Source organism: Anabas testudineus, chromosome 21, assembly GCF_900324465.2.
Source record: "Anabas testudineus chromosome 21, fAnaTes1.2, whole genome shotgun sequence".
Taxonomy (NCBI): domain Eukaryota; kingdom Metazoa; phylum Chordata; class Actinopteri; order Anabantiformes; family Anabantidae; genus Anabas; species Anabas testudineus.
Window position 1 is genome coordinate 2107693 of NC_046629.1, and position 24292 is coordinate 2131984.

The 24292-nt window shown below is 43.5% G+C and overlaps 1 protein-coding gene across 1 annotated transcript in view; it reads left to right on the plus strand.

Annotated features, from left to right (window-relative positions):
• Nucleotides 1-22473, plus strand: part of vwa8 (von Willebrand factor A domain containing 8) — a 50497-nt gene extending 28024 nt beyond the window's left edge. The window contains exons 27-45 of the mRNA XM_026375985.1: nt 211-319; nt 659-797; nt 1722-1909; nt 3807-3926; nt 4020-4084; nt 4189-4314; nt 4396-4487; nt 4915-5066; nt 5172-5376; nt 5468-5549; nt 5866-6070; nt 10987-11095; nt 11217-11373; nt 14539-14647; nt 16964-17089; nt 17644-17802; nt 19481-19579; nt 19789-20027; nt 20932-22473. Coding sequence (XP_026231770.1) covers nt 211-319; nt 659-797; nt 1722-1909; nt 3807-3926; nt 4020-4084; nt 4189-4314; nt 4396-4487; nt 4915-5066; nt 5172-5376; nt 5468-5549; nt 5866-6070; nt 10987-11095; nt 11217-11373; nt 14539-14647; nt 16964-17089; nt 17644-17802; nt 19481-19579; nt 19789-20027; nt 20932-21040 — 2590 coding nt within the window. The 3' untranslated portion in view covers nt 21041-22473. The remainder of the gene's footprint in view (nt 1-210; nt 320-658; nt 798-1721; nt 1910-3806; nt 3927-4019; nt 4085-4188; nt 4315-4395; nt 4488-4914; nt 5067-5171; nt 5377-5467; nt 5550-5865; nt 6071-10986; nt 11096-11216; nt 11374-14538; nt 14648-16963; nt 17090-17643; nt 17803-19480; nt 19580-19788; nt 20028-20931) is intronic.
• The last annotated feature ends 1819 nt before the right edge of the window (nt 22474-24292 follow it).

Below are 24292 nucleotides of genomic sequence, written 5' to 3' on the forward strand. Positions count from 1 at the left end.
GACATGTGTTCATTTAAATTTCAATTAGAACTGTGACGGTGACACCATACTTAAATTCAAATGAGAAAAGTGCAAGATGTGTGCCAATAGGTCCATCAGACAAACACAAATGCATGGAAACACATGCAAGTCTGATACATTTCTAACACAGGAAATCAGAGTTTTCCCAGTCTTAGCAGTAGTTGTCATCATGTGACTTTCAATCTTTAGGTTGCCCTTGCCAGCTGTTAAAATGACAGGGTACTGGACCATCAACCAAGGTGGCAACGCTCGGCGCAAACTGCTCTGTCCCACTGAGACTCGGCCCATAGACATCAAGGTAAACACGCAACCAAAACTCACGCAGGAACATATTGGTTTGTTAAAAGCTTCTGTGTCAGGTGGCCGTGCTCCGTTAATGGCTGAAGCTGTGACTGATTCGACTGATCATGTCGATTTTGCTGCAGAGGTGGTTTGAGATGCTGTATTTTAGAGTTTAACATGATCACAGCTGCCTTTCTGTGCAAAGAAGAAACTATTTAAACATAATCATGCAGCTTTCTGATCCGAGTCCAACTATGGTGACGTAGTTACTCAAAGTTTCAACCCTAAAAACAAACAGTGGTTTTAAATTCTGTGTGTGTGTTTGCTGCTCTAACTGTGTGTGTCGTGTGTCCAGGGCCCCGTGTTCCTGCGTGTTCAGAGTTCCCCCTGTAATCGACAGGAAAGCAGGGCTTTGAGTTTCAGCGAAGAGAAAGCCCACTGGCAGATTCCCATGAACGAAGTCAACATTATCTGCGATGTCACCACCAAAGATGGTACAAACACACACAAACACATTTTTCATTTAGAGCTATTTTAGAGGAACAAGTGTATATAACAAAGGAATGACTTAAGGTTTACACATTTTAGTGACAGCTGTAGAGTGAGCTCAGTGCACTTTTAATAAAGGCTGAAAAAAGACATTTACCGCATGTCCTGACACACTGGGTCTCTCCTCTGTTTGTCTCCACGTTTCCCCATTAAAAGATTGTTTTAGGGAGTTTTTCTTTTTACCATTCAGCTCCTGTCAGATGTTGTACAGATTGCACAATTGTGATATTAGGCTACATGAATAACTTGATTTGATTTATGCCAATGTGGAAATACTTACACACACTCTGTTTTAGACTGGAGCACTGAGTTTCTGTCTATTCGACCTTTGTCAGTTATCATTTGATTTCATAAATGACAAATTGATAAATGTATAGATTATCTTTAATGTTTGTTATGTTGTCTGTTGTCAGGAAATATTTAAAATCAACATTAAGTCCCTTTAAGAAGTAATTCATCTAGTAAACATCAACAGGATGAATAATAATTGCCCACTCTTAAAATAAGATTCAATTTGTCAAGTGCAGTGAGGAAAACATGTTTCCCTGTACAATGAAATTCTTCCTTTTTCTGTGCCCAATGAATGTCAAAAATATACAAGCAGCAAAAAAAGATAAAAACTAATTAATAAATAATTAAAAAAAAAATAGGGAAATGTGCTGAAATGATAAAAAATGAACTATGTACAACTGTAAAAGAGCAGAGCGACTGCTTCAGGGGCGCCATGTTGTGTTGTTGATAGCTAATATAATCACTCTATGGGTTACTAGAAGAAGTATATAGAGTTCTTTACATAAAGCAAATGGCTGTGAAAGATGTTGCACTGTAGAATCAGTTAACTTAAGTCCTACGTTCCCTCTGTCGTGCAGATGTGCTGTATGTGGCCACATGTAACCCAGTGTCCCTGTACTCCATGAAGGAGCGCGGGGACACAATCCAATGTATGGAGCTGTACGATGTCTTCCCCAGGACCATCAGTGGCATCTGGCAGCCCTTTGTCACTGTTGCTCCCCTCGGGAGTCCTCTGGATGGACAGGTGGTGCTGCACGAGGAGCAGGTTGGCACAAACACACTCATACACACAAAGATAAGCTCGTATGACTAATCAATCACACTGATTAGATTGAATTAGATTCAGTGTTATGACCTTTTTCTTAATGCTCAGGGGAAAATCTGACTGTCACAGTTGAATCAGTGCACAGGATGTTGATTATGCTGAATTCCCCATATGGTACTGTCTATTCTATTCTTTTAGAATAAGGAAACTTGTTGCTGTCACATACCACACAAGCCTATGGTATAATATTAGCTTGCTAACACTGTGATCTAACAAACACCACTTGCAAACCTTCTTCTCCTAGAGAAGCACAGCATCACCAGTAACTGTGAGTTTTCTCTGCAGCGGACATAAAGAAATGTTTATCACTTCATCCCTGTGTGAACATGTGAGTCCAAATTCACATGCTTCAAATGAAGAAGCATGAACAACACGGCTGGTCCATCAAAACACTGCTCCTCCGCTGAGTTGAGCAGGGATAAAACACATGTGTAGAGTCACACACTAACTGTGTGTATAACACTGGTATTTTAACTTTTTTCAGAGGGCGACCACAGATTCCTCACAGGTTTAAAATAGCTGTGGATGAGTCTGGTAGTGCCTTAAAATGGTTGGTGGTTAGCGGTTGTTTTGCTGCTGAATCCCTCTAGATCCTGGCCTATGACAGCAGAGCGTAAGACAAGAACAATGCATGTTAGGTATTTGTCCAACCAGAGCACTTGTACAGCTGGTGCATATTAGGCAAGAGGAGGACTTCTAAAAATACAGTTGTGATGGATCATGTTACATCTGTCTAAAAATGAAGAGGTCCAGACAACATGGAGTTCATTCACTGGTCATTGGCCTTGCAGGGAAGTCAGGGAAGCCACAGTGTCAGTGTCAACACACACTTGACACCTATTCTGCAGAGCATCAAGACATAAATGCATGCACACACATACTGTAACTTGTAAAAACATATCATAAACTAAACGCCCCAAAATGATCATAAAAATGCTGCATTCAAGAACATGCCAAAACAAATGTAGAGATACAACTACACATGCAGCAAGCTGATGAGAGACCCCGGCCTGTTTTGCAGGATCCACTTGCACACAGCACACTCCCTCTAAAGGCAGTGTAGAATCAGGAAATGGGGTTTGCTTACTCTGAATAGCTCAGTACAGAATTGTATATGTCAGGAATAGTAGTCCATAAGGAAACCATTAATTTGAAGCAGGACAGCCAGGGCTCAGGCCAGCTCCCCCGTGGCTCCTTCTCATAAAACTCATTTGAAGAAGGAGCCTAGTGCGTCACCAACAATGGCCCTTTGCACAGTTCACTCAACACACTACATACACACACGCACACATGCGATGAGATATCCTGCTGAGAGGCACAAATGCAGAAGCACATACAGACAATTGGTCTGCCTGAATTAAATTGCATTAACTTGCAGTGCAGGGTTCACATCATTTGGAGTTGGCAGGAGATCAGCACTCAGATCCACAGGGCTCCACTTGGAGAACAGCACCCTCCTTTGGCTGTAGAGCAACAAGTTATAGATGTGTCAAAGTCCAATTTAAAGGTGGCAGTGTGACTGATGTACAGTGGTGATAGGAAGTTGATCTATTTCTGCATAAATATATACCTCATCAGGTTATCAGATTATCTGTCGCTCTATCTGTAGTATAAAAAGAAGAAAACAGAATTTGATGCTTTAGTTATTTACATGTTTGTCCAAACTGTTAACTGCTGCTGTCTGGAACCAGTGGAGCAAACACAAATGTGCATGAGCACTGTCCAGTTCTCACCCATTTTAGTATTGAAGGTATAATCATATTTTATGATTTTATTTAAACATTTTATTTTAATCGTCCTGTTTTTCTTTTTGTCTTTCCTCGGGTCTCTCTGCCAGAGTAACACAGTGCTCCATTTGGACTTGGTAACCGGAGCCGTGCGGAGGCTCCTGTTGTCGGCAGACGGTGATCAGCCCTCGACCAGAACCTCCAACTGGTGGAGCAGTAAAGAACAACAGGTCAGAGATGAAATGTGAAGTGGCACATCACACTTTTAGGAGTGAATAATAATAGCTGAACACATTGTTCACACTGTTGCTCGTTGTTTGCAGAGAGGACATAAAATGTGCCGTGAGTTTGCTCACAAAAACTGGCTGCTCTTCCACGAGGAGGACGGGTGAGATCTTGTTATTTAAACTGGTTTATTCACAACACTGTTTATCAACACAGTCTTTGCTGTGCAGTGGTGTCAGCCAGTTCTCTGCTTGCTTGTGTCTGCAGCAATCAGCTGGATGTGCTGGATGTGCTGGAGGGCCGGGTTCACTCCATCTCTCTCCCCATCAAAGTGAAGTCAGCCTTCCTCGTGGCTGAGGACCGCTGGCTCCTGGTGGAGAGCCACACCAACAAGTGAGCGTTGGATGTTCAATCTCTCCCAAAGTCCCTGTGAAGTGAATTCTAACGAGATGTAATGTGTGTTCCACCAAATAGGAAGTTCCTGCTGACCAAACCCATGCACATGGCAGCGGAGGACTCAGAGGTGTGTCAGCTCCACAGCATCAGCGAGGACTCCGTCAGCTCAGGTATATGTAACCAGAAGGACTTCCCTCTGCTCTCCAGCACTTTTTAAATGAAATATGTCAACCGTGGTAACAGACATACAGAGAAACAGACTGGTTTCCCCCAGGCTGCCATATGTCTTCCTTGGCCGGGCCACTTAGCAAATCTGTCAGCTGGTCAAGTGAACCATGCACGGTTCCATCAATATTAATCATTCATGTGACTCTGTGTTCTGCTGTGGGCCAGAGGAGCTCGGTTTAGCTGAACCCACGTGAAGTCACAAGTATTAACCACCAATCCAGCCTTAGTCCAGTTTCTATTATACCTCAGTGGACTTCACTGAGGAAGAAGACATGTAGTGTGTTTGTGTTAATCCTCTGTCTTTCTCTTAATTCATTATTCATTTCCTCGCTTGTGTCCCCCCCACCCCTTTCACTCCCCTCCCATCAGCTGAGGTGTCTGTGCCCCAGATGCTCTCATGTGAGCAGCTTCCCAACGAGAACCTCAGTGCGGCTCTCGACCAGAAGATTGTTTCACCAAACCGCGTACTGGTCGACACGGGCTCCTTCGCTCAAGTTGTCGTCGGCTTCCCAGACCTCATGGTGATGACCATTTTCTGGCTCCTGTGAAACCCGCTGTCGTGCACTGGTTCTTTGGGTAAATTCAGCTGTGATGATATTTTCCACTTGACTTCTTCTCTTGTTCAGTCTCCCAACGAGGTTTACAGCTTTAAGAGGCCTGTTAACCTGTCAGCGATGAAGAATGGCGAGGGCGGGGCTCACACGTTCCTCAGAGGTGGGCTTCGGTCCAGCACGCCCAAACGGGACAACTGCGTCACCCTTCTTTCAGCCAATCAGGTGGTTCGAGCCCTTCCACCAAACAAGGTGCCCCTTAAGGAGGTTTACCCAAAAGGTAGACAGGATCACATCATACAGGAATTTTGTTTACAGACCAGGAAATTAATTCCAGTGTGTAAAAGCTGGTTTTCTTGTTCGTCACTCAGATGTGACACCTCCTATGACAGCAGCGTACCTGGAGGTGACGGATCTGAACTCCAAAAGAGTGAAGTATATTCCTGTCCCAAGGTAAACACAACTGAGCTATGAAAACTGACTTTTAAATGCTCTAGCACCAGCTAGTGGTCGGTCAGTGTGTTGCATTGTCAAGTTTAATGAATTGTTATTTTATGATGAACTGCTTATTCATTAGTAATTAGGGTCTTATATGGTGCCGGGTAAAGTCTTTACCACATTTGGATTAATGTGGACATAAAAAAATCATTATTCATTTACAGAGAGAAAATATTTTATAAAACTAAACATGTCATGTAGAAACGGTGAGAGTGTGATGAGCTTCTGATGTTTTCTTGTAGTGACTATCCCATGTATTTGTGACTGGCAGGTCGATGACTGTGTCACCCTACACCAGCTGGTTGTCTAAAGTGTCCGAGTCTGACGTGCTAATAGCTGCTCTCGGCTCTGGAAGTGTGGTCACAGTGGATATGGGAGGGTACGTCCGGCTCTGGGAGACAGGATTGGACACCCTGCAGCGATCACTGATGGAATGGAGGAATATGATCGGGACAGAGGATGGCAGACCTATACAGGTAATATCACATTTTAATCAGAAAATATCATAATAGAAATGATCTCACAGGAGAAGAGGGTGTTGGAGAGAAATGCTTGCTGCCTGCATTTACACTAAGCACCACTGAGGGGCAGTGCTACTCTAAAAGTAACTATCCTGTGTTCTTCAGAGTCCATTAGCAGCAAGGATTCCTGTTTTCATGCTAACTGGAATGTTTCCAGTCCCGGACTTTATGACCCAGCTGTAGCCAGGGTGGGTGTTTGTGAATGGACGGGCATTGTGCTGATGATGCAATAGGTTTGACCCTTAGTATGGGTCAGAACATTTGCACCAGCATACAGAGGCAGCATTGTTAAGGTGCCCACGTACACACGGGGACAGACAGATTCTCAGGAAATGTTGCCTTCAAAATGTCGCATGCATCATCTGCAGATCTGTGGTTTGTGGACAAAATAGTGAGAGAAATATTCAACACCCACTGGAATGAGAATGAGCAGTAGATCAGTACATGAACTAACACGGCAAAACAATTTCCCTCTGCGATTAATAAAGGTTTTTGAATCTTGAATGTCTGTGCAAAGATGATTTATCAGAGTTGAGTTTATTTGGAAAGTAAAGGCCTTCAAATGAGAACGTATCTGTTAATTTAAACAGACACCTGCACATCTGCAACTCACACAGAAACAACCTGTTTCAGGTCTGGATTCCTCAGCAGTCTGTTTGTCCTTTGATGGGGCACCTTGAGTCCACTGTAGGTCCGACTTAGACAGACTCTCCCTGTGCCTGGTGTTAGCACACTGCAAACAGTAGCTCTAGTGTACTTAAACATACCTGTTTGAAGGCCCACTGCTAGATATGCAGTGTGTGCACACCTCTCCTCGGTATGAGCTGATATATATGAATGCACACATACAAGCGGTGTAAATGTTCTGCTGGCCATGCAGAGTGTGTGACTACACCTAGGTGTTTGATAAGTTCATGTGGGGGGACACCTTACAGGACCTGTAAGTGCTGATGTTGGCCTCTTTACTGAAACATTCACTGTTATTCAGTTGTTTTCCACTGAGACACTTTCTGCTCGTGGTCTAAACATGTTCCTTCTGCATTTATGAAGCGCCTTCAGTTCCTCGTCGGCGCACAGGTGCATGTGCAGATCTGTTGTTTTTGGCCACACACACCTGACATCACTTTCTGAAAATCTTGTAGCAAACCCAGTAACAATTCTTCATTGTTGCGTATGTATATGATTTTAATATGTGAAGGAAGATTGCATGTAAACAGCATCAATGTGTAGTAAGACGTTTGAGTTCTGAGTAGTGAGGAAAGGCCAGGCAGTTCTTACTGACTCTAACTGTTGTGTTGTCTTTAGATGTGATGTATCGTGAGTGTGAATACATGCAACAATCTGTCTTTAGCCTCAGTGTGATATTGTGACATGATCAATACAGACACAGTAACACAGGAAACACCCATCGACACCCGTCTGTATGAGTTCTTTTTTAAATCTTCTGGTGCCAATTCTGCAATCATCGCAGGTCATGTTTATACATCCAGTCACTAAACCTGACATCTAATTGTGTGGTGTGGTTGTTTCTGCCAATATTTGACTTTTTTTCTCATATTCTGCTCTGATTGGCCCCCTGCCAACCTTTTTCTTTTCGAGCTAGCTTATCAGTTACACTCATGCACATATATTCTTTATCTAAGTTCAGATCGTCTGCAGTAGTGCCACAGAGACGTGTGCCACAATCTGCAAGCAGCAGTAGTTAACCGTAACCTTCCTAAACATGTGTACTTTACAAATAAGATGCTGGAACAAATAAGATGTTAACGGTTGAACTGTTACCACGAAACACTCTTTATCTTATTTTTCAAATAAGAATTTCAGCACTTCAACACCTGCACATATGAGCAGCACATGTTGGATTCAGAAACTCACAGAAATAAAGACAATTTCACACTGAGGCATGAAATCGCTCACATGTTCATATGCTGTAGACACACTTGTTCAAACATTCCTGTACAGACATGCATTTATACTCACATACACACACTGTAGCCAGCACCCAAGTTCACACAGGGGCACACATTTACATACCAGAAAGACAGCAGCCTCATGCACATGTGTGACTGCACACACATACACACAAACTCACTGTGTCTTTAGGCATCTTAAGGGAAAATCAGAAATTTATGAGACTATTAATCGTGACAGACGAGGCGTGAACTGTGGAGAGAGACACTGCGTGAAGAAAAGAAAGAGGAGAAAGACATTGATTCCCACAGTCATAAAAACAAAGTGTTCTCCTTGCCTCTCTTTCTTTACTTCTGTTTCTCAACCTCGGCCTTAAGGTGCCATCTTTAGTTTAGTGTTCACAACTGGACTTTTGTGCTTGTAATAACAGGTAATAACCCACCAGAGAACTGACAGTAAGGCACACATTATAGGATTGAATTGAGATATTTACACTTCACTTTTTTCACACTTTTGAAATCAAGTCTAATCTTCAAATATTACGACTCACAGTATAAACATATGAACTGGACGGATGTAAAACTCCCCTGGTTAAATTGTCAGTTTCTGGTGCAACAACTTTGAGATTGAGATAATGTAGTTAACTCCAAGTTTCAAGAAAACACCTGCTTGCTAATCTGAAAATGAGAACTGAGGACTTTGTGCTTATACTTCCACTCACAGGGTGCAGATGGTCTGAGCAGACACACTGGAGCCTTTAATGGGGGTCTTCTTTCATTTGAGCTTCTGTTAATGCGACTGCACAACTACGTCATTGCAAGATAATTAAGGAGGTCTCCCAAAAGTAAAAGAAAACCTTTAGATGTTGGAGCCTTTATAAAAACATACAGAAACAGAAGAAGAAGAAGAAGAAGTACAGTATAACTGAGCCTTAATTACATCAGAATGACACATACCTCACTATAACTGTGTGAGTTTCTCTTATCTGATTCATGGAGTTAGTCAAACTGATCCTCTTGCCTGGATCCCTGCTGGACCACTGTAATGTGACACACACACATCCACATCATCATGTAGCCCTGCATGATGCATACTTCTTCCACAACCATAGTAGGAACATGAATTGACTGTTGCAGCTCTAAAAGCCAAAATGGTCCCATGTTTGAAAGCATCACTCATCATTTTTCTAAACCCCAACGTGGAGCGTTAGTCACGCTTTGACTGGATGTGACTGAGCCAGAGCAGGATCCATTTCCAGCATGTTGACATCAGCAGGAGGTATTTATCTTTATACGGTGTGATGACACCGGTGGATTAGTAAAACAAGCCTGTGTCCAGAAAACTAGCGTCATGACTGCTCAACTTGTTTCACATTTCACTAAGACACTAAAAACTGAGCATCAAGGCCGAGCGGACGCCTGGCGCTGTTGGAGGTGGTGCTGCGAGGTTAGGGAGAAAGACTGTGTGTTGACAGAGTGATCACAAGGCTGATATGTCGAGCTGGTGCAGATAAGCCTTTAAAGCTACAGCTCTATGCGTCAGGTGCACACCCTGCTGTCCCCACATAGAACAAGCATGTGTGCAGCCTGGATTGTGTTTTTTTTTTTTAACGTTATGTGCTGCGGTTTATGAATCAGACACAAATGTATGAGTGTGTCACACGAGCTCCTGAAGGTGGGCTGTGGTGACGCAGGTGGCTCAAACCTCTGACCCTTTACCTCACCACAGAGCTATGGCACCAAGGGTTCTCTGGTTACTGAGGTTTACAGATGATATGATGAGGCCACGCTGCTAAATGATCTCAAATATTCTATATATACATTTGTTTTCCAGCTTTAAGTTCTTGTTTACGTAATGGCTGACACCCATTCACAAGCACCTTGTGTAAAGCTGTCGTAATGGATTGCAATTAACTATAAGTGTACCTAATAAAGTGGTCAGTGTCTACAGTAAACAGCTACTGTACCTTTCTGTGAAGATCATGGTTAAAAAAGAGAACTCTACTTCAATTGTTTATTTGCATATTTGTCACAACTTGTTGATAACCACATATTGGGGATATGTTTATGGTCGGTGATTTATTCTAAACCACTGACTAACAGGATCATTGATATTGTTTTAGTGCTTTAGTGAAGCTACAGGGGACACTGGCAGACAGAGATGCAGAGGACGCTCCCTTCATAAATGTTAGAATGAACAGTGTCATGTGTTGAGCTAACAAACCATCACACGTCCAGTGTATGATAGATGTAGACGGTGAACTGGTTCCCACACTGAGTTTTATCTCGTCTTTATAATCTGACATGGTTTATATCACACTGATCCTCCTAATCTGCACTAAATATAGAAAGCTCTGCTGATGGAGCAGCTTCACGTAGGTGTGAGACTAAGAACGGCAGCTCTGAGCTGCACCCTGTTTGTGTCAGCTTGAGGTGTGGACAGTGGGTCAGCAGAGGGAGAGGAGGGTCCTTCTCAGCTGGACTGCTGCTCCCTTTGGATAAGTCTCTGTTCAACTGCTCCGACCATGACAAACCAAGCACAAATCAAAAACAGCAAGAAAAATAAAACCGCCCCCCAAAGTTTACAGCGCAACCTCATCTCCCACAGACACCGTTCAAATTCCTGGAGTGTGTAAGAATGCAGCCAAACTACAGGGGATACACTTAGTTTCCCACTGAACGACCCCTTTTTCTCCTCGCTCCTTCATGCGTGCCAGACCCTGGCTGGTCGCCTCGCCTCAGTGTGAGAGCCAGCGTGCTGATTTTGGCTCAGATGGTGCCACTGAGATGGACGTAAAAAGCCATATCTTTCATCAGCCTGTGTCTCACCCTGCTCTTACCCTGTCCATCACCCTGCTGCACAGAAACACAGAAGCTTTTCTGTGCTGAGACACAAAGTCTGTTCCTTCATGCTTTAACTGTGTGGTAGGCAGCTGACCATTTTAACGTCTCTTCTTTCAGATCACCATCCAGCGGGACAGCGACCTGGATGTCACAGCCCCCAAACATGGCAAGATCGACCCCGCCAATGCTCCTCATGTTGGAGGAAACCAGTGGGCGGGAGGCACAGGTAACCAGTGCTACCATCTGTCCTATAATGCTGATTGAAATCTGTGATGATATACTGCCCTCTCATTATTAATAAGAAATTATAATGATAATGAATTTTTTAATAAGATGCTTGTCTGTAGGAGGCAGAGACACGGCAGGGCTGGGTGGCAAAGGGGGCCCCTATCGCCTGGATGCAGGACACAAAGTCTACCAGGTTTCCCAGGCTGAGAAGGATGCAGTTCCCGAAGAAGTCCGCAGAGCAGCTCGTGAAATGGCTGAAAAGGCTTTTAAAGAGAGGTCGGTAGGAGAAACTGCACGGTAGAGAAATCAGCGATTCACTGATAACCCACCCTGTGTGGAGGGGTGCTGACGATGTTCACTACTCAGAACAGAAGTGTGTGAGGTGTGTAACGTGGAGCAGGTGTGTGCGCATGTGTGTGTTTGTTTCTAGGATTGAGAGGGCACCCCTTTCACCAGCTCGGCCATGAAGGCTCCCTCTGTTCACTTTAGCTTCAAACAGGCTCGTTCTCTTTGCTGCCCCACCCCCTCCTCTTTTCCTTCTCGTACACTGGCTGCTTTCACACTGAGACTCCGCTCCCACTTTATTCTCTCTTGTTTTTTGTATCTCCTCTTCTCCCCTCTGCTGTTTCCTTTGACACTGTTAGCTTCCCTCCTGTTTTCTCAGTCTCTCACTAAACCCAGAGAAAATCTTGTAGCTACACGCTGATACCATGTTTCCAAGTACATGTCACTGAAAGCTGGTTTGTTTTATTGTTGTGGTGTCACAAGCCGACAGGATTTTTCCGTAGCTTCTCACTCACTTATTTATTTAGCTTCAATCACTGCTGCATATGATTCTTCCATAAGCCCTTAAGGACCTGACACACATGCAATAACAGGTTTAGGTATGTCTAAAACATGAAACATGTGACATGTTCACAGTCGGTCAGACTCTCTCTCTCTCTCTTCTGGTGGTGTCATCAAATACTAAAAGGTAGTTACAGTATGTGCCTGCAGGCTACAAGTAATTGAATTCAATCCTTTTTTCAGTTTCCTAAATGTCAGAAATAACAGTGGCACAATGAGCAGCAGGTCCGACACTTATATGAACAAACACAGGAGGAAATCCATTCTTAACAAAGTCATTCACGTTGAACATTTCGGTTTCTCTAATTGAATGCTTTGGAATTTACAGATTCAAGGTTGAACAAACACAGAACACGTTTGCTCACCATCGTATGTGGCTCAGCAGAGGCTGGTCTTGTTGGTGCAAGGACTACGATGTGTTCACATGTAGGGAGTGTCAGTGGAACTCCTTGTTTTTGTGGTTGTTGTGTGTGAAATGTCAGCGTGTGTCTCCACCTTGAGCCAAAACAGTCTGTGTTTGTCGTTCGCTCTCTTTCTCTCTCCTGTTTAAGTCAAGGTTCAGGAATTTAAAGGAAATAGCTTCGGCCACTGGCTAGAGTGTTTGCTCACCATATGCACACACACACACACACACACACACACACACTGTAGGAGTGTGGAGGAAGCCACTTGGCTGTGTGCTGCTTCGTGGGCTGACATGACGTGGTGCAGATGAACAGACAGGTTGAAAATAACTGGGCTGTAATGTGAGTGTGCCACAAGAATGAAGGCCAGTTACTGTATCTAAAAATGAATGGAATACATTAAAGCAACGTGCTGAACATTCAGCAGCTAGAAGTTATTCGAGATGAGCTGCACCGCAGCCGGAGAGCGGATGGGAGCAGACGGACAGTTTCCAAACAGCTTTGCTGCTGTAGAGGAACTCACAGTAACACTCACGTCCTGTTAGGTCACCAGACAAATCAACTTGAATCAAGTCTCCAGTGTTTGTTCAGGAAGACTTAAAATGCGACAAAGGTGACGCATGTTTGAGGTTTAACCTCTGTTGTATACATTAGCTGAACAGATCAAACATTCAACCAATAAGAAAGACATCCTGTTGCCATGACTCCAGATAACCTCACCTGGATGACTGGGAATCTATAAACTATAACTGTGAAAAGACCTTTTCACACATGAGATATGTCCTTCAGTATGTGGAGAGCAACTCCAGCCACAACATTAACACCACAGGCGTCCACAAAGGAAAAATAATAAATATATACTGTCCACGATCGAGTGAAGTAAGGACGTACAGACGGATGTAAAGGTGAAATTAAAAAGGAAAAAGGAAGCTAAACGATTCTCTGTTCTTTCTTATGTAGCGTTCACGTCTCTGTCAAATGAGCGGATGTTAAGTGTCAATGCACAGAAGAAAGTAAGAACCCAAAGAAGGAAATCAAGAAGGTGTGTGTGATGATGGAGTTCAGCCTAATTCAGACACTCAGTGCAGACAGATGGGACTGAGCGAAGGCGGGAGTGTGTGTTTAGTCTTGTTGATTGCATGGATGATGCCAGCACAGTCTACAGATAAGTGTAGATCCATCCAACTGTGCTTGCATGCAACCAGATACAGTGTACACACACACACACACACACACACACACACACAGGTTTGTTACAAGGCAGGGGCTCTCCCGCATCCTTCGATCCCTGCCTGCATTTGAAGTCACTCCTCTGTATCTTGTTGGACGTCACGGTCTGGTTGTCATCAGAAGTTTCAAACACCTGGCAGACCCCCCCCCCTCTTTTCTTTCTCTCACACACACACACACACACACACACACACACTGGGTTTGTGACCCTTACCTTGGGAGGATTTTGTGCCTCTGTGTTTGTGTCAGTGATGTTTAAGTACCTGCACAGTGGGATTATACAAGTTACAAAGTTCAGCTTGGGGGGGGCACAGAGAACCCTTCACCTGTCTTATCATGTCCACAGGTGTGTTTCAGAGAGAACACACACATGCAGACACACAGGAATGATCCATATTTAACACACTGTCCGCTGTGTGTTGCTGGTTCTGCTTTACTGCATTTTAAGTTGTAATTAGTTTGTTAAATTAAACTGAACAACGAACTCTATTATAGAGCCACATGTGGAACAAGAGACTCAACAGCATCGAGGTCATTAGTGGTTAAATTATTGTGTTTTATTAGTTGGTGACCAGTGAAATGCAGTACTGGTACATTTTTTACATAAAATATGTTTAATGCACTTAGTGTCTACTTTAAATGTACTTTAAATGTAGTTGCTTTAGTACTTATGTATTGAGATTGTGTGTTTTGGTTGTTTCTGTGAACTGTGATGTAATGCTTCATGTCGACATTTTGCCAAAACGTTTTTGGTAACAACTCAAGAATCCATTGAGTTCTGATAATTTGTCCCTAAATAAAATAAAATGTGTTCCTGGAATTCTTCCTGGTGTTTACAGGTGGTTCAGGATCCCACTGCTACTCCTGTGAAAATGAGAACATACAACATACTGTATACTTTGGCTGAAACATGTGAAACCTAAGTGAAGGATATTATTCAATCTGTTTGTTTCCATCTCAGGTTGAAGGAGATTGATATGAGTGAATATGACGCTGCCACGTACGAGCGCTTCTCCAACGCCGTCAGGAGACAGGTTCAGTCCCTACGCATCATCCTGGACAGTTTACAGGTCAGACACATTTAAATAAATTTCATGTATGCCTCCAGTCATGCTGTAAGCACTTTTGTGTTGTGTTTTTAGAAACATTTCCTTCATGTACTTGTTGTTTAATTTAAGCATCAGATCAAACTGATGACAGTAAAGACTTTACATGATGTGACTGATCATCAACAGTCAGAAAACAAAGGTCATGATGTCATATAGTAAGTAGCTGACAATCAGTTGACCTCCGACAACCTCACATGTGATGTTGGGGCAGGAAGGAGAGAGAGCTGATCGGTGGAGTGAATCAAAAGAGTGCAGGGAGTGGTGGTTAGAAATCCAGGATGTGATATTGTCTCCATTTCATTATTTTGGTTTCGACTTTCCTCCCTTTGTTTGAGCGTCTTAGGGGAAATGCGTGTTCGTGAATTCAGTTGGAGGCTGGTGTGTGTGTGCATGTTCACATGCATGTGACCCGAAGAAAATCCTGCAGCATGTAACAATGATTACAGAGCAGCAGCGCTAAGCCTTGCTCTATTATTCTCCTGTCCAGGTGTGAAGCCCTCTTTGTATATGTTTGTGGTGGGTGTGTGTGTTTGTGTTTTCCATCCAGGTGTTTCTTAGTCGCTGTAAAGATGATGGAGATTATACCGATCCAAGCAGGCGTGATGTTTGTTTCATCACACCTGAAGAGTGATTTAAGGAGCCTCTCACACACAAACACACACCTCACCACAGCTATCAAGCTTCTAATAAACTGACAGTCACTGTGTTTACATGCACTTTAGTAACCCGTTTACAGTCGGCTTCACTGAGTAAACTGACTCCTAACGTCATTTAAATGAGTTCCTGGGAGAAAGGAGAGATCATCACATGGAGAGATGTCATTAATTTTATAACAAGTCCAACTGAAGCTAATAAAATATAGCAGTGAACTGCAGAGATTAATATCAGACAGCAAACTGATCTCTGGCACACAGACGGGAAACAGGCAGGTATTTTCTATATCAGCGGCACGTGTACAAGGATTCACAGTACGTGCAACAGTAGGGGTAAAAACACTGAGGTCATTGTTTCCATTATATCAGTTCTTGACAGAATCTCATCTCTGTATTTATCTGTCTATAAACAAAACGACTTGACACATAGAAACACCTCAGGGCAGGAATTCCGCCTTAACAGCCAAAAACTTTATGGAGCGACGTATACTTGCCAATTCTCAGGAATAAAGTTTCTTTTGTTTTATTTTTTATTTATTTATTTATTTTTTATTTAAAAAGTATTTTAAAAGTATTTAGGAAAGCTCAACAGCTGTCACGCAGAGATTTGTGCTGAGGCCAAAGTTATTGATAATGTGTGTGTGACCTTCAGGTCATATTTCAGGTCTTAATGCAGAAACAAACTTTAACTAAATGTCAGCTGTGTCCTGACGTCATTGGACCCGTGTTGTGTGTGACATGAAGTTCAATCTGCGTTTTTCAAAGTGCTCACGTGATGTGATTATGTAAAAAGGAAAAAGAAAATCTCTCTCTCACACTCCAGAGACTAAACAGCAGTGGTGGAGATGTTTGTGAGAGTGTGACCCAGAGTGGGTGGAGAGCAGCGGGTTAGGTTCCTTCTTTTGTTAAATGTCTTTTCTGTAAAGACGCTCTCCTTCCTCAGGGGGCGAACTGAAGTCAAGAGAAAGTGATGGAGCTCTTCCTCTCTCCACCGTCTACATGTTCTCAGCCACTCTCTGTACGCTTTACACTGAATGGCTCCATCACAGGCGTGTAGCTGGTAACATCCAACTATATCCATTCAAGTCACATCAAATCACCACAACCTTCTGCTGATAGAGGTGGAGGAGATCAGCAGCAGCTTGGAAAGTGTTAGTGTTTTGTGTCAGATCAAAGTAAAGTATCATCATTTGCTTTAATTGTAAGAGAAGTGAAGGGTCACATTTGGAAAATGAGTAAAAAAATTGTTGCAGACAAATTTAAAACTCTACTTTAGGAGATAACAGAGTGTGTGTTATTTAAAATGAAGAGATGCTAAATATACAACTTAATTGCTGCACTTAGTATTTGAGACTCAGCCTCCTCCGCTCAGAGGGTGTTTGCTGGTTGGTGGCAGCAGAGGAGACGAGTGGATGCATGTTCAATTAGCCGTGAGTTTCTGTAATACTGTAATATTTTCCTCTAGTCCTTCATGTGTCAGGGTGAATTACAGCTGTCTGGAATTTTGTAATCAGCTCCACCAAAATGAAATCATCATCATCCTCAGACAGGTTTTGAAATGTGTTTGTTTATGTGGTCGATTCATGCACTGAAGAGTTCACTGAAGTGTGACTGTGTGTTTCAGGCTAAAGGGAAGGAGCGACAGTGGTTGAAGAACCAGGCTCTGGGAGAACTGGATGATGCTAAAATCATTGATGGGCTGACTGGAGAGAAGACTATATATAAACGCAGGGGAGAGCTGGACCCAGAGGTGTGTGTGTGTGTGTGTGTATTTAAACCATGTTGGACCTTTTATTTCATCCAAACACACAATCGCAGCCTCACACACATAATAGAGACCTTTATCTGTGAGACAGTACATTCCAGTGGTGTGTGAGAGATTATTATTACACTCTGTGTTTCAGCTTCTAGCAGCTCTCCTGCTGTTATGTATGCTGAGGAAACCCCCACAAACACAGCTAACACGCACTAACCATAATATACAGTGGAGCCGTGTTGTTCCACCTTGTTTAGCCAGTGTGGCATATTTTTGGTCTGACCTGAACGTTGTAATAATTGCAGCCTGTTTTAAAATCCAAACCTTGTGTTGAATGTTAGTTTCAAGTGAAGTACAGAGCAGAAAATAAAGCAGAGGAGAAGAACTATAAAGGTGTTCTAGGAAGAACTGCTTCAGTTACGCAGGTTTTAAAAATTCAACAGAACATTCACTAAAATCAACAAACCGTGTCCAACGTGAGAACTTTCTTCTATTAAAGTATTATTTGCTGTTGATTTTTCTTGACATGTCACCCTGTGTGTTTACAGCTGGGCAGTCCTCAGCAGAAGCCCAAACGTCTCCGGGTGTTAGCCGACGTGTCGGGCAGCATGTACCGCTTCAACGGCGTGGACGGCAGGCTGGAGCGCTCCATGGAGGCTGTGTGTATGGTCATGGAGGCTCTGGAGAACTACGAGCACAAGTTCAAGGTCTGAATGTCACGTGAAGCACCACATTACTGAGGATCCAGCTTTTCTGGTAGCACCTCAACCCACAACTATCATCTGTGTTACTATGTTCGGTGATGTGGATTATAGAGCTCATATCCAGCACACAGACGTGTGTGTTGTGTAGCGTTGAACTTTCTTTATTGAAGGATGTTTAAACATGTTTCAGTACACAGTAGGAGGTGGGCTTAGATAAAACTGTGCAAGGAAACGGCTTCTTCTAATCACATTAATAATTCATTCTGTAAATTTACAGAGGCTGCAAAAGCTAAAGTGAGATATTTTTTATTTATTTGACTTTATGATCTAGTAAATATCAACCAAATAAAGCTCAGGTTAGTTTAGGGTGATGCTCTCAGTGAAGTGGTTGTTGACACGGTTTAACACCAGCAGCTGACTGAGCACTGATCTTAAGTTATTAACAATAACACAAAAACACACACTTGGCTTTTCTGTGGATTCACAACATAAACCGCTCAATACGAGACTCAACTAAACGAAAGATTCAAACACAGATTTGTTTAACAAATCTTGGACCTGGATTCAAAAGAGAACTAACTACTGAAACTCAACTTCTCCCTGCTGGTCTCATCGAAGTCACAGCGATATCTTGGGAGATGATTTGAATTTTTGCTCGCAGGTCACCAACCTGTCTAGTGTTGCAGCCTCGCTCACGTGCTTCACTGTTACTGGTAACAAACAGATAACAAACTTCACTACCTGCCTTCTACTGTCACATTTCCAATGCCACTGGCACTTCTCCATCGAGTGTTTGAACACATTTGTTTGTGCAAACAAAACTTAAAGAAGGAAAGTAGGTTGAGTTAAACTCATAGGAAGGTAAATGGAGACGAGGGCAGAGAGAAGACGAGAGATAGAGAGCGAGATACGAGCAGAGTGTTAAAAAACTGAAGGGAGACAGACGTCTTGGCCCCTAAGTGACACTCAACCCAACCGAATGCTGATCACATGTCAGTGTCACATACACACATCCTAGTGTTCCTCGTCACATGTCCAGGGAGCTGCTTTATTTATGTAACACCTCTTACATATAATTACATCAGTTCACATGTAACACGCCTTCACTTGTGTGACGCTGTGTGTGATGGTGATAAATAGAAACATTAGTCTTATCAGTTTGTCTCTTTATAGCTTCATGTGCTATTTATTAGTTATCAGGACTCATTTAGAACCAAAAAGGAACAGAAACCAACTGACCTGACTTTAATTCTGTTTTTATTTTGAACGGATGCAAATAAAAAGTGAAAAATCTGAAAAGTGGATGTTAAATAAAAATAGAGTCTGATGTGAAAACATGTTTCTAACCCAGCAACAGCAGCATCAGTCAAGGAGGCATGTGTTGACATACCTTTGTCCATGACTGTCATAACTGCCCTTATTAGAAATAGCCTATATACATAAGACCTTAGTCCTGAAATAGCTGAGTGGAGCCCACAGTGCCAGGCTGACCCGGCCTTATGTAAGCCGGTTGGGATGGATGGTTAACATACAGCAGAGATGACTCTGTATTAGTTACAGTCTGTTTCACTTCATGTGACCCAAAAATCTGGGTCATGTAGGAGGACGAGTGGTGGTGGGGGGGGGTGTCACTGTGTAATCATTCAAATATTGTTCTCTTGAACTCTTGTTTTGTCCACAGTACGACATCGTTGGACACTCAGGGGACGGATACGACATTGATCTGGTCAAAGCAGACAAAGTCCCCAAGAACAACAAAGAGAGACTCAAAGTTCTGAAGGTGAAGATTCACACTCGTCCCACGTCATCAGTCTGTTTTTTTATTTTCACCTGAACAGTGGTTTTTCTTTAGTTTCTCCTTCTAAAAGTCTGAGTCACTCAGGCGGCAGAGCTCTGAAAACACCATCTTCAGATCTTGGGCAGTGCTACGTCTCTCTATGGGTCATTTACCCCATGTCTCCTGCTCTCCCCCCCTCCCCCACCCTGCAGACCATGCATGCCCACTCTCAGTTCTGCATGAGCGGAGACTACACGCTGGAGGGCACGGACGCCAGCATCAAGGAGCTGGCACGAGAAGAGGCCGACGAGCACTTCGTGGTGGTGCTGAGCGACGCCAACCTGGAGCGCTACGGCATTCCGCCAGAGCGCTTCGCCCAAGTCCTGACCTCTGACCTGCAGGTCAACGCCTTTGCCATCTTCATTGGTTCCCTTGGCGATCAAGCTGAAAGGTGAGGAGGTGGAAGTGGGGGTTGCAAATGAGGCAATAAGGAAGAGAGGGGTGGGGGGCACAGGGGCAGAAAGGTGGAGGGAAAAAGGAATTAATAAACGAGGAGATTAGATGAAGGAGCAGAGAGAAGAGGCAGAGAACTTTAAAATACTGTGAGGGACTTCAGTCACAGTAAACAAACATCCACACATCAGAACCAATAAAGAGCAACACCACTTCAAAGAGGAACAAAGAGCCTGTGGTTCAGACCAGCTGAGGCCTGCTCGTGTTCCAGCCCACCGGCCGCCCTGCTGACCTCTGCTGTCACACCCCTTCAGCTCTGAGGCAGAACAAAAGATGTAAGTGCACTTTTCAATGTGGGCTGAAATATAATGACAAGAAAAAAGACGGGAGCCGGCGGGAATCAGTGTTTCTGAGTAAGATGTGATCAGGGATGAGCTGACCAGGAACAACTACTTGAACCCTGCCACACTTACGAACTGTGTCTAAGCTCCGTCTTAGCTCTGTGGCTACTCTCCCTCTAGAAACGCCGTCACTGCTCAGAACCCGGGAGCCTGGTCGTGGGAAGCCTCATCATTTTCCATTAGGATGTTTTGGGAATGCTGTTTATATCTCTGTTAACTGTCCGTGCTTGTGCGTGTCCTCACTGAGAGGACAGACTTCTAATTGAGAAGTGGAATGCAGGAAAAAGAGAGAGTGCCACTGGAGGTAGTGGCTTTATACAAAGAGCTGAAACATAATGGAAACAGCAGAATGACCGGCGCTTCTCTCACACACTGTACTCTTTCAGTGGAAACCTTGCACTGATTCACATGACAAACGAGTACTTGTGGGTCTTTTTATTTTGGGAATCGATTCTGTTGCCTCAGTTTAACCCCTAACTTCTTTTTGTCTCCTTGTTTCAGACTCCAAAAGACCCTTCCAGCAGGGAGATCCTTCGTTGCCATGGACACTAAGCAGATCCCCCAAATACTGCAGCAGATCTTCACATCTACAATGCTGTCCAGTGCCTGAGACCGACACACACACACACACTCACACTCAGTCAGTGTTTATCTCCTGCGAGCTCTCGCGACGTGTCCCTAACCCACTTTCTGCATCAGATTGTTCAACGTTATCAGAGCTGTATCAGGTCTGGAGACTCGCCTTTGAGACACGACTGTGGTCATTGTTTTACAGAAGCCGTCGGTGTGATGGTGCCGTGTTGGCGTCATACAGTTGAAGAATTCGTAGCTGCTTCGTGTTCCCTCAGGGAATAGATACTGTACAATGTGTCTGAAGCTCCTGTGATCTTCTCTGCAGCTAAATGAAAACCTGGAGTCTGTCTCAGACCCCGTGTGAGGATCAAACACATGTCTCGACCTGTTGTTGTTTTTAATTGTGTTATTGGCCAACAGCTTGCTGACACACGTACACACATGTTCGTCCTATTTTGGGCTGTGAGCAGCTTCTCTGAGAGCGAAGGGTCACGAACTTTAAACTCTTCTTCTGGACTTCCTGCTCATCAATCGTTTGTCACACAGAAAAACATGTGGACACACACGGGAAGAGTGACACCAACACGCCACCTGACCGACACTTGGATGTGGCGAGCGGCTCGTTAGAATACCGACACTGTGACCGGGGAATTTCCCACCTGACTGTACACACTCTTTAAAGGCAGGCTCGGTTGCACAATCCCTCTGTGTGTGTGTGTGTGTGTGTGTGTGTGTGTGTGTGTGTGTGTTCCCTCCTGCAGCATCTATGTCAACACACACAAGCCTTTTCCTTCCTGGCGGCTGCAGCTAGTGACGCCCCGCTCTCATCTCAGTCTTGCAAGGAATCTGAGCACAGCTTTCACTGGCAGACGTCCCAGTCCTCATCTTCAAATGCCACAAACTGCCACTGCAGATTAAGAAAGTAGAATTCTCCAGGACACTTCAGAGAAAGACCTACATAACTTGTTTAGGGAGAGAGTTTGGTCCAGTTCAAGAGAGATAAGAAGGAAATGATGTCGAAGGTCAATAAAAAATAGAAACAAACAACAAATCCTAATTTTTAATCAAATAGAAAATGATAGAGCTACGATACTTATCTACATAACGTCATCTTTATAATGGACCAAAATGTGTGTGTAGGCCTTTCTTCTTATCCTACTGTACCCTCAGTTCAAATCTGTCAGTGTGTATTTCTGCTCTGTGGCTTCATGCTGTGTAGTCAGATGAATTCCCCTCATCTGTGCCAATCTGCAGCCGCGTGAATCAAGCGACCTGATCGATGGAACAGTGAGTCCAACTTCAGTCTGCGTGGAGGCCTCTCTTTTAAATAACCTGCTTTAATCTCCCTCTGCTGATTTGTCTTTACTTCATGGTGATAACAGGACTCTGTAGATGTTCAACTGTACATTAATATGAATTTATGTGAAATTAATTGTAGAAATACTAAAGTGTAATAAATTGTTAACATCCCTCCATTTGTCCAGAGTCGGTCTATTATGTAGTAACACAGGAACTTATTGTGTTGTTATTGTGCTGTATATGAATCTACAGAAACTGAGGAACCTCTCGTCGTGCACTGCTCAGTTTCCCTCTCATTTTCCTCTGTGCTCAGTTTTTCCATGTGTTGTAATCATCTATTCTCTCAGACGACCTAAAGCAAATTCACTTGTGTTCACTCTGCAAACATTAATTTTCTTAGAGCATCGAAATATGAGAAACGTCATTTACTGGCTGTTAATTCACTGTTGTTATAGTTGCTGTTGAGTGAGTCACCACACCGTCGATAAGTCTTTCCTCCCTGCTTCCTTTACTAAAACGCTTTATTGACACTGGCTCACTCTGGATTTGCAATGACAAACTCTTACAATGACTTCAGACATACTTACACATGTGTGTAATGCACACCTGGTCTGTATTACAATAGATGAGACGTCTAGACTGACAGGGTATCACATACATTAGTCAGTGTTAGGTGTGTGTGTGTGTGTGTTTTAGATATTTTTCGTAACATGCTCTCATTCTGTGTGAGTCACACACTTTTTCTGTTGGTGGAAAAATCAGCAGAAAGTCCGTCTGGTGCAGAACTTGAACTATTTTTGGGTCCCTTCAGCTGAGGTCAGCACATTTCCATGTCTGCACTCTCGCTGTGTGAGATAATACTCACACACACAAGTACATGAGCATGACTGTCACGTTTGAGTGTCGGCTGATCGGCAGTGTGAATGATCACAGGCAGAAATTGATTGGACGTTATGTGTGATTGCTGATCGACACAGCAGCACAGACAGAACGAGGTCAATGGACTAGTTTGTCGTCACGTACCTGCTGGTCTGTATGTTAGCAGGGTGTTCACAGTGTAGGAATGATGCATTTAGCACATTTGCACATGTGATCAGTAGAAGTACTTATTGCTGTGAGATGTTTCCCTGTATTTCGTTTTGCTGCACGTGTGTTTTCAGGTGACTGAAAAAAGAACAGGAAGCTTTGAAGCAGATTCATGTGATGCTGCTGCTGCTGCTAATGATGATTCATTCATGGTTTGCATGTGACTTTGTCATCATATCAATCTGTAACCCTGTGTGTGTGCTGTAGTCTCACTGGGCTGAAACAGATCCCTCTCAGGCCTGGGAGACGTGCACACCTCCAACAGAGACTCACACTCACACTCAGTGACACCTGGCCCTCGTCAAGTCCTAATTGAGTTGCACATTAAATCTTGAGAGGAGCCTTATGAGCCGTGCTGCTGACAGACCCAAAGACAGAGTGGCGGAGCACCTGACACATGAAATGCTGATGTCCAGATGTCTGAGCAGGCAGACAAGACAGTTGGAGGAGTGATGAAAAACAAACTGCTGTGAGGAGAGGCATTACAAGACCGTGTTTCAGCACGTCACCCGAGTTCACCAAGAACTGATGATGTAGTTTAGCACAGTGCAAACGTGGTCCTACAGTCTGTGAAGTTAATAATACAGTATCTTATTAATATGTCAGTTACAGTAAATGTTGAAATGGATGCAGCTTTTCTAAACTCCAGTTTTCTTGTGTGGTGAAGGGCAGCCTCTGTCTGCGTTTCACTGACACTCAGTTAAAGTTTCTACAGATTAACAGGAAAAGTCATTTTGAACCCAAGTGGCTGGTTGTTGAGTAACTCGGGTAAACCTGACCACCTGACCGCAGTGGGACATTTGTAGTGATAATTCTAAACGAGTAATTCACAACCAGCTTGTTGTCTGATCTGGTTAAACCTTCACTCCCTACGTTGTCTGTGCCAGTAAAGAAGAGGTCGGCT